At 35.3% G+C, this 10,000-nt stretch overlaps 1 protein-coding gene across 2 annotated transcripts in view; it reads right to left on the bottom strand.

Moving 5' to 3' along the window:
- The window catches only part of LOC106872175 (delta-1-pyrroline-5-carboxylate synthase), a 56,543-nt gene that overhangs the window by 17,035 nt on the left and 29,508 nt on the right, over positions 1-10,000 (bottom strand). The window contains exons 6-8 of one of the 2 annotated variants that reach the window (XM_014919065.1): positions 8,976-8,999; positions 2,219-2,437; positions 1,228-1,390 (exon numbers count right to left, since the gene is read on the bottom strand). In XM_014919065.1, the coding sequence (XP_014774551.1) occupies positions 1,228-1,390; positions 2,219-2,437; positions 8,976-8,999 (406 nt within the window). The remainder of the gene's footprint in view (positions 1-1,227; positions 1,391-2,218; positions 2,438-8,975; positions 9,000-10,000) is intronic. The other variant, XM_052975706.1, reaches the window with a different exon arrangement.

The raw sequence follows: 10,000 nt of genomic DNA, 5'->3' as shown, positions 1-10,000 counted from the left end.
TGAAAGAAGTCCATCATATGTACACATGCTTACCCTGAATAAAATAGACCGATAGTAATATTTTCCTTTTATGGCAAAATATGCACCTAATTCAATAAAATTGTGAAGGTTACTCTGATTACTGGGCATAAAATGCAAAATATCTTATTTTTTTGTAGATTAGTTGGGCATAATTTGCCCCTGTCTCTTAATCTCAGTATTAAAGCTATGCACAGAACTGCTGTAGTACAAATGTAGTGTACATTCCTACAACAATGTTTTCTTTATGAACTATAAAAGCAGAAGTGAGTCTGCCTTCAACTTAGTCATGTGCCTGTGTTTCACTTATTTTTTGTGTTTTACTACATAAATGTCACCAAATATCTACCGTGAGTAATTACTGATGGCACATGCCTGATATATATATCTATGTGTGTGTGTCTCTGTGTCTGTGTTTGTCCCCACTTACTGCTTGACAACCAGTGTTGGTGTGTTTACATCCCTGTAACTTAGCAGTTCAGCCAAATTGACTGATAGAATAAGCACGAGGCTTTAAAAAAAGTAAAGTCCTGAGGTCTGACTAAAATCCTTCAAAGCACTGCTCCAACATGGTTGCTGTCAAATGAGTGAAACAAGTAAAGGATAAAAGAAAATGCGTGTGTGTGTGTGTGTGTGTAGGCCTTTGTCTGGACATCATGTGATGATTGTGAACCAGCATCCTTTGTTCCATTCGTCCATGGAAACATTACCTTCCTTTACCATCTGGCCAAAGGAAATATTACCTTCATTGAAACAGGTGAGGCATCAAGCCATAGAAAAATCTACCACAATAAATTCCCTCTGACCCATGCCAGCATGGAAAAGCATGACAATGGCAAATATATATATATATATATATATATATAGATATAGATATATATATACATATGAAACCATGAAATTCAAGAGCTCTATCTCTACATCATTAGTCTGAGCCTACAAAGGACCCTCTACATGGCCATTTAAATTGCTAAAAATAGTAACTAAATTTCCTTCAAATCAATTACTTCAATCTTAAAAAAAGGCAAAGATACAGTTTTTAAGGCAGAGATTTGAGAGGGATCTAAATAGGAGGGAGGGTGAAATAGATAAGGTGGTTCTGGATACCTCACAAAAGACAGGATCCCTTTGATCTAAGAGCTGCTCTATCAGAATAACCAGGGGTTAAACAACAACAACAAACAACAACAACAACAACAAAATTCTTACCTTGCATGGCTTGCAGTTCTACAGGTGTTCCAGTCACCTGAGCTGTTGTGAAAAATGTTCCAACTTGTTTGCCTTTGATAATGTTTAACAAAGCTTTTTCTTCTGTACCATTACAGATCACTACAGACACACCATTCTGCACAGCCCATGTAGCGGCCTTCACCTGGTAATTAAAATAGACAATTACTTTGTTAGCTTGCGAAGACTTATTGGGGAAAGCGAAAGCGAATTTGTGATGGCACCTGTGCTCAGCATCGCCTTTCTGGCACTTGTGCCCGTGGCATGTCTAAGGACTTTCGAGCGAGATCGTTGCCAGTGCCCCTGGACTGGCTCTTGTGCGGATGGCACATAAAATACACCATTTTGAGCGTGGCCATTGCCAGTACCGCCTGACTGGCCTTCGTAGGATTTTCGAGCGAGATCGTTGCCAGTACCCCTGGACTGGCTCTTGTGCAGGTGGCACATAAAATACACCATCTTGAGCGTGGCCGTTGCCAGTACTGCCTGACTGGCCTTTGTGCGGGTGACACGTAAAAGCACCCACTACACTCTCTGAGTAGTTGGCATTAGGAAGGGCATCCAGCCGTAGAAACTCTGCCAAATCAGATTGGAGCCTGGTGTAGCCATCTGGTTTCACCAGTCCTCAGTCAAATCGTCCAACCCATGCTAGCATGGAAAGCGGACGTTAAACGACGACGACGATGATGACGACAATTGACACCTCTCACACACAGTGTCTTCATTATTTTGATAGAAAAAAATTAATTTAATTTCCCACCACCCAAAATGAGCTTCACCTTCATTCAGGTGTGATAACAGATATCTATCCCTAGCATAGACACCTGTTAATCTAAAGATGCATTTTTTAATGAAATAACAATGAAAATAATTTCTAAGGATCATTCACACAATGGCCAAAATTTCCGAGTAGAATATTGTCTGCTAAATTAACAGCATCCTATTTCAATAAAAGAGAGTAAATTCTTCATACCTTTGATTCCATGCCACCAAGACCAACTCTGGATTTTCCTTCAAATACCACAGAAGTATTGTCAGTTGTAGGAGAAAATGTGTGGACAAGACGAGAACCTTCAGTCCCTGGTGGACTGGTGTATAATCCATTGACATCTGACATTAATATAAGAATATCAGAGTTCATTTCCACAGCTAAACGGGCAGCCAAACTGTCATTGTCTTTCAGACTAATAACCTAGAAAATGGTAAAGAATTTTAGGAAGAATTCAAATATGTTTTTCTATGTTCAATGAAACTTGGAAAATCAAGAAACAATGTTTTTCTCTATTAAAGACAGATAAAATTTATTTGGTTAAAAAATTCTTCTCAATCTGTGACAGATTTGGCAAAAGATGTTGGTCTTGCTGTTTCTTTTGGGAATGAGCAAAATCAACACACTCACATGCACACAAATCCATACGTACATACATACATACACACACACACACACACACATATATAATATTAGGGATAAAAATCCAAATTTACAGGTAAAAACTCAATTAAATTCAATTTATTAAAAATTAAAATTAAATTAATTTTCACAGTATAAAATATATCTATATATATATATATAGTTTTAGGGAAAAGAACCAAGGTGACAGTGGATTTTCATCAATGAGTTCATGAACCTTGGTTCTTTTCCCTAAAACTATATATATATTTATATATACAGAGAGAGAAAGACAGAGATATATTATATATAGATACATAGAGTCTGCTTGAACAGACAGCCATGTTAAAGTGGCCACGAATATTAATTGTCAGTACAACTACTGCGCTGATCTCTTAGTGAGAGTTTAGAACTAGCATTTTTGCTTGTTGTAAAATCAGTGACTGTGTGTTTGCTTGAAATGTATATATTGCGTGCAGAAGTGAGCTGCTATCATTTCTAGCAGATGCGGTGTCCAGTACTGAAGAGTGGCAGAAATAGCCCGAAACCAGGACTCGTCTACTGGTCCCATCGCTAGGAGATGGTAGGGGTTTGCTCCCCTCTTGCAATTTCACCGGATGCAGCTGTGCATTGTTAATCAGCTAGAGGAGATGTCCTCTTGGGGTTAAAAAATCGCAGTAGAGTCCAATCGAACAGACAGCCATGTTAAAGTGGCTACAAATATTATATATATATATATGGAGACAGAGAGACAGAGAGAAATACATTATACATGTATATTGAACTCAGTACAAGTAATAGAGTATATTTATTTGCATAAAGTTGATGATTTACTCTCCAACAACTCTGAACATTTTCATTAACTTTAAATTAAAATTTCCAGAAAGGAGTTTTTATTAAAATTCTACCAACATATTTTGGAAACATTTATTTATATTCTTTGTTTTTACTTATTTTTTAGATTTTTATTTTTACTTATTTTTCAACATTCATATAATCATTTTCAACACATACATTCTTTCATAGTTAATTAGTTAATTAGTGATGAAATAAGATTGGAACTTGTTAGACAGGCAAAGACAATCATGTCCTAATACAATGGCGACTGTAAGTTTTGATCTCATGGTTTTGTGGTCCACTAAACTAACATACAGATAAACATACACTGTATATATACATACGTGTGTGTGTGTGTAGCTTCAAGCAGTTTGCAGAAGATATGTAAAAACACCTTTCAAGAACTATAGTGATTTATTGGTGCAGTAGGTTGTGAATTCATGCAACCAAGTTATCCTCAGCCTGAAGAGTAGCTTGCATTCTACCCCTTGCTTGGATAATTTTACTATTTCCTAAGTTCCATGAGCTCTGAAGCATATGTAGTCTAGAGTTTATCTACTCCATTCCCTAAATATTTAATGTTTATTTGCTCATATAACAGCCCCAGTTGTTAACCATCGACTATAAAATTTAATTTTTTCAGCTTATCGTACTTCGATTCAGGAAAAATTCACAACCTTCTGAACCAATACACCACTATTGTACCTGAAAGTTGCTCTTTGTATCTTCTACGGATTGCGCATGGCTCAGTGGTTAGAGCGTCGAGCTTACGATTGCGAGTTTGTGAGTTCGAATCGCAGACCGGGCTGTATGTTGTGTTCTTGAGCAAGACACTTTATTTCATGTTGCTCCAGTCCACTCAGCTGTAGAAATGAGTTGTGACATCACTGGTGCCAAGCTGTATCGGCCTTTGCCTTTCCCTTGGATAACATCGGTGGCATGGAGAGGGGAAACCGGTATGCATGGGTGAATGCTGGTCTTCTATAAACAACCTTGCCCGGACTTGTGCCTCGGAGGGTAACTCTCTAGGTGCAATCCCATGGTCAGTCATGACCGAAGGGGGTCTCAGCACGGATTGCTTGAAGCTTACTAACTTCCTACACCTCGACCCTTGGATCTTACCATTACATATGTGTGTGTGTGTGTGTGTGTGTGTGTGTGTGTGTGTGTGTGTGTGTGCTATTGTTGATATTCAATAATTCTTAATTGAAATATTCAAGTTTAAGGAGACTAATTTTTCTGACAATTAACCTCAGTTTTAATGGTGAAATATTTTCCAGTATCTACATCTCCATTGTATTTCAGTTACAAGGTCCTGGGTTCAATCACACTGTGTGATATATTGAGTGTTAGTTACCAGAGCCTAAGGCTGCCCTGAGTCTTGTGATTGAAATTAAAGAGATGGAAACTGTGTGGAAGCCTTGAGATGGAGTGAATCCGGAATTTAAAATTCTAGCCTTGTTGCTGAGCTATATAGATTCTAGCTGAGAATTATGTTCATGATACACATGTCTATGGAATACTCAACCACTTACTAATTCAATAAGCAGTTTAATTTAGCTGATAATTTCAATTATATATTCAGCAATGAAATTAATGGAAATCGATTTTTACATTTCAATCAGTTTGGCAATGATTGATCTCCAGGTATCATTCAAAGTTTTATTGCTGGAAATGTACAAGGCTAGGTTTGAACTAGGAACCAACATTCCCCCCCAAAAAATGCTGGTTTTATCCATTAGACCAATGACCTATGTACAGTTATGACTCGGTTTCAAAAATCAAGATTCAGAGTTCAAATCCAGGAGAAGCTACCTGATGACGATCAGAGATCAAACTAATTAATTCATTTGTAGAAATGTAAACACTCTATAAAATGTTCAACCCTATAAAGATTAAGTTGATTAGTGTAAAAAACAAACAAAAAACTATAATCCATTTCATTTGATTACAGATTTTAGCTTCTTTAATTAATTAAGTTACTTTTTTTACATGATTCCTTTATAGTTTAGATATCTTTTTCTTTTTCTGAAAAGAAGGGACAACAGAACTTATAAATATTTTTTGGTCCTCTATGAATAAATTAGCAAAATTAATGCGGTTATTGTTCAGTTTGAATTCATCCAGGTTAGTAGTTGAAGGGAGAACAGGGGGTAAGGCAACTGTTAAGGAAGACTGAATAATTAGGGGTACATGTAATACTGGTTTAAACTGTTTAGTACATTTTCTTTAAGGGTGAGATATGAAAGGGCTGTAGGTGGTGAAAAGATGGGTACATTGAAGGAAATTTAAATGAATGGGGTAAATAGTCAATGAATGAAGATGAAAAGAGGAAATTGTAGATGTTGAAGAAGAGATAGAATGAAAGAGACAACTCAAGTACAGGTTCAAATTCATTAAAACCAGACAAGTTAATTATATTCACCTGTCAAATGAATCACTTTGAATTATGGTTTACAATCAAAATCACAAACTATTTCATTTGAGCTTGAGCCACAGAACTTGTTAAAAGTCTTGTACAGTACTGACACAAAATTATAGAATTTGCTGAAATATAACAGCCAGAACTAACTCTTCTGCTAATTTTTTCCAGACCACAAAGTTCCATTGGGTTCAGCAAACAACGACAACTTCTAAAGCATTAAAAAGATGAGAAATAGATTTCCCCATGGATAGAATATTGGATGAATGAAGGTAGCTTCCCCATTATTTTAATTCAGTACCCTACAAACCAAAGAATTATGGTACTGCTATCTACTTACAGATCACTACTCTAGGTAGGTGGGAGCACCATAGTTAATTAACTGGTGGTCTTTATCTATAGTTAATTAAGCACCATAGTTAATTAACTGGTGGTCTTTATCTATAAGAAATGTTATCTTATGTTTAATTATTATGTAAAAAATAATTAACAGATGTTGGTCAATTTGTTTGTTTGTTGATCAAGAGTTTTCTCCATTTTCTGCTTATTTAAATTCGATTCCTGATAAACTTTTGTTTATTCTGTTATTACCTGCACATTATGAGCATAGTGTGCTTACATACCCATGCCTAGGGTAAACATAGGTAAATGATACCAGTGGAAGGAACAGATATTCTTATCCCTTATTCCAACTGCTAACTCTGCTTACCTATATACAGCAGTGGCAACCTCACTGCTGTTGGTGCCACATAAAAAGCACCCAGTACACTCTGCAAACTGGTTGGCATTATGAAGGACATCCAGCTGTAGAAACCATGCCAAAGCAGACATAGAACCTGGTTAAGCCCTCTGGTTCGTCTTTTCTTATCAAACTGTCCAAACCATGTCCAGCATGGAAAAAGGGACATTAAATGATGATGATGATAATGATACGTACATACATATGTACATATATACATACATACATATGTATATATATATATATATACATGTGTATGTGTGTGTGTGTGTGTGTATATATATATATATATATATATATATATATAATGATGTTGAGCTGACCTCAATGCTATCCAACTTTCATGTAGAGGAAACAATTGGTTCAGAAAACTATGAAGTAGTTTAGTAGTAGCAGTATTAGTCAATGTAGTAGTAATAAAAGGATATTAAAGACAGGACCCTTTCCCAAACACCTCTATTTTTAAAATATTTTAATAAAAATTTTCATGTATCATTTATTAAAATAATTTCCTTCTCAGTTTGTTGTTATCTGAAACAAAGGGGTTTTTTTTTGATATCTCAAGGGACAACTAAAACCATAACCAGGACTTAATTCACCAATTTTTTGTTTCTAGAATAACAAATAGAAAAGAAAGTAGAAGGGTTCTATTTCAAAACAATTTTGCAATTTTCTTTTTTTATATTTTTCTGGATTTCCAAGAACAAAGATATTCCATAAAACTGTGTATCTCTTCCCTAAACGATAAGAACAATGGTATATTATATTGTTTAATATTTTTTATTGTAAAAACTGGTCTATTTTAGCAAAGGATTTATTAAATCCCCACCATTGCATAACTGGTACTCTGTTTGCTAATCCTCAGGATTATTGGTTCATTATTCAAGAACTAAAGTCTTTCTATACAAATCCACTCATCTACTGCATTTCCACAGAGTTCCAAAAATCATTAATATCAATTATGCTGGATTATTAAGCATGTAATATAAGGCTTTGAGAAAGTCCCCTGTGAAGGACTAGCCTCCATTCCATGGAAACATTTATTTCTTACTTATTCAATGTGACATTGTCTAGACTTAACCTCACACATATACATAATATCAATGATGGTAGATTATTAGCATATAATATAAGGTTTTGAGAAAGTCTTCCATGAAGGACTTAGCTTCCTATCCATGAAAATATTTATTTCTCTTTTACTAAATGTGACAGTATCCAGACTTAATTTTAGACCCTACAGATTGTTCGTGTGAACAGCAAAGTGGACAGACCTCACTTGATATGCTTTTAAGGTGCAGGTTCCGGCTGCGAACTATTTAATTTCATTTGTAGGGTTAACGCCTTTAAAAAGCAGCGTGAAAGACTCAACTTTCAAATTTATTACATTTTATTAAAGTAAATGGACAGTGGTTTTGTCTCTGAAAACAATCGCTCCAACAAAAACCATTCCACATAAATTAAAAAGATAATAAGTAATATAAGTACCAGAAAAATGATCTTTCAATAACCCTTTCTACTACAGGCTCAAGGCCTGAAATTTTTGGGGAAGGGAAAAGTCAATTCCATCAACCCCCAGTACTTGACTGGTACTTATTTCATTGACCCTCAAATGGATGAACGGCAAAGTCAACCTCAGCAGAATTTGAAATCAGAACATAAAGAGGGGCAAAATGCTGATAAGCATTCTACTAAGCATGGTAACAATTCTGCCAACTCACCTTCTTACCATATTTTAATAATCCTTTCTACTAAAGGCACAAGGCCTGAAAGTTTCAGGGAAAGGGGAGTCAATCATATTGACCTCAGTGCATAACTGGTACTTATTTCATCAACCCCCGAAAGGATGAAAGGCAAAGTCAACCTTGGTGGAATTTGAACTCATAATATAAGGACAGATGAAATGCCACTAAGCTTTGCACCCAGCATGCCAATGATTCTGCCAGCTCACCACTTTATTGTCTTTTAATAATAAAAGCACATTTATTCTGATAATCTAATGCCAAATTCTGATCCTAATCTTTTTTAATTTCAAAATCTTTATTCACCAGAGCTAGAGTCATTATATTAGTTGGTCCTTAAACTTGTGACCAACAACTGTAACCAAAATATTATCTACAGACACATGATTAGTTATAAACTAATATCTCAGACATTGTGAAATTCTTCATAAAACCCAAATATTTTTTTGGAATAGTTTTCATTGCAATTTTCTTGCCATATATAAAAAGAAATTTGATTTTCTCATATTTAAGTTCTGTTTTCATTATAAATAGCAATTTTTTTACTAAAATTGCAACCCTTTCTTCTTCTTATTTGCCATTTCTATAAACACAGTTCCTCACCTGCTCTGCTGCATTCATATATACCTAAAAAATGGGACGTGCTGATTAGTGAGAGAATAGAAACTGTAAAACAGAGTACATGAGAAAACATGCTAAAGAAGTCTAGATTAAAGAATGTGTAACTGTTGTTTCTAAGATATCATTTGGAATTGGTTAGTTTAGAGACAGAATCTGTAAACTGGAATGACAAAAATTCTTCTTGAAAATATTTTAAAGTTTCATTTGATTTCAATAGAAATAAAGAATATTGGTCAATATAAATAATTATCAATTACATAATTGATCATTAATTAGTCTTCTTCTTCTTCTTCTTCTGCTGCTGCTAGTGTTGTGTATATGAAACTGAAAGTCTTGCAACAATTGTGATGCTTGTCTTTGCTTTTAATGCAAAAAAGTGTGATGGCTGTAGTGGAACAGTGTGTAGGCTGACATAATGCAGCGTACTATAATGTAATGGTATATGAGTGAGTGTATGAATATGCATGAGTGTGCATGTGTATGTGCATGTGTGTGTGTATGTATGTGTGTATGCATGCACGCACATGTGTGTGTGTGTGTGTAGATACACACACATACACACACACATATTCATGAATGTATGTATATTACAAGTGTTAATATCAAAGGTTTGCATTACAAACAACACACGTATTTCTATATAAAGTTAAATTAGGCGTGGCTGTGTGGTAAGAAGCTTGCTTCACAACCACATGATTCCAGGTTCATTCCCACTGTGTAAGACCTTGGGCAAGCGTCTTCTATTATAGCCTCGGGCTGACCAAAGCCTTGTGTGTGCATTTGGTAGACAGAAACTGAAAAAAGCCCATCGTGTATATATATATATATATATATATATATATATATAAAACACAAACCCCTTCAGGTAGATGGCCCTGCTCAGTATGTAGAAAAGGAGTAGGTAGTAACTCTATAAGATGTACCCAGTGCAAGCTATGGACACATAAGAGGTGCAGCAACATCAAAGGCAGGTTAACTAGCAAGTTAGTTTTTGTTTGTGGCAGATG

The sequence above is a fragment of the Octopus bimaculoides genome, chromosome 22 (genome assembly GCF_001194135.2).
Source record: "Octopus bimaculoides isolate UCB-OBI-ISO-001 chromosome 22, ASM119413v2, whole genome shotgun sequence".
Taxonomy (NCBI): Eukaryota; Metazoa; Mollusca; class Cephalopoda; order Octopoda; family Octopodidae; genus Octopus; species Octopus bimaculoides.
Note: the sequence above shows the minus strand (reverse complement) of the source record. Positions and strands in the feature narration are given on the sequence as shown.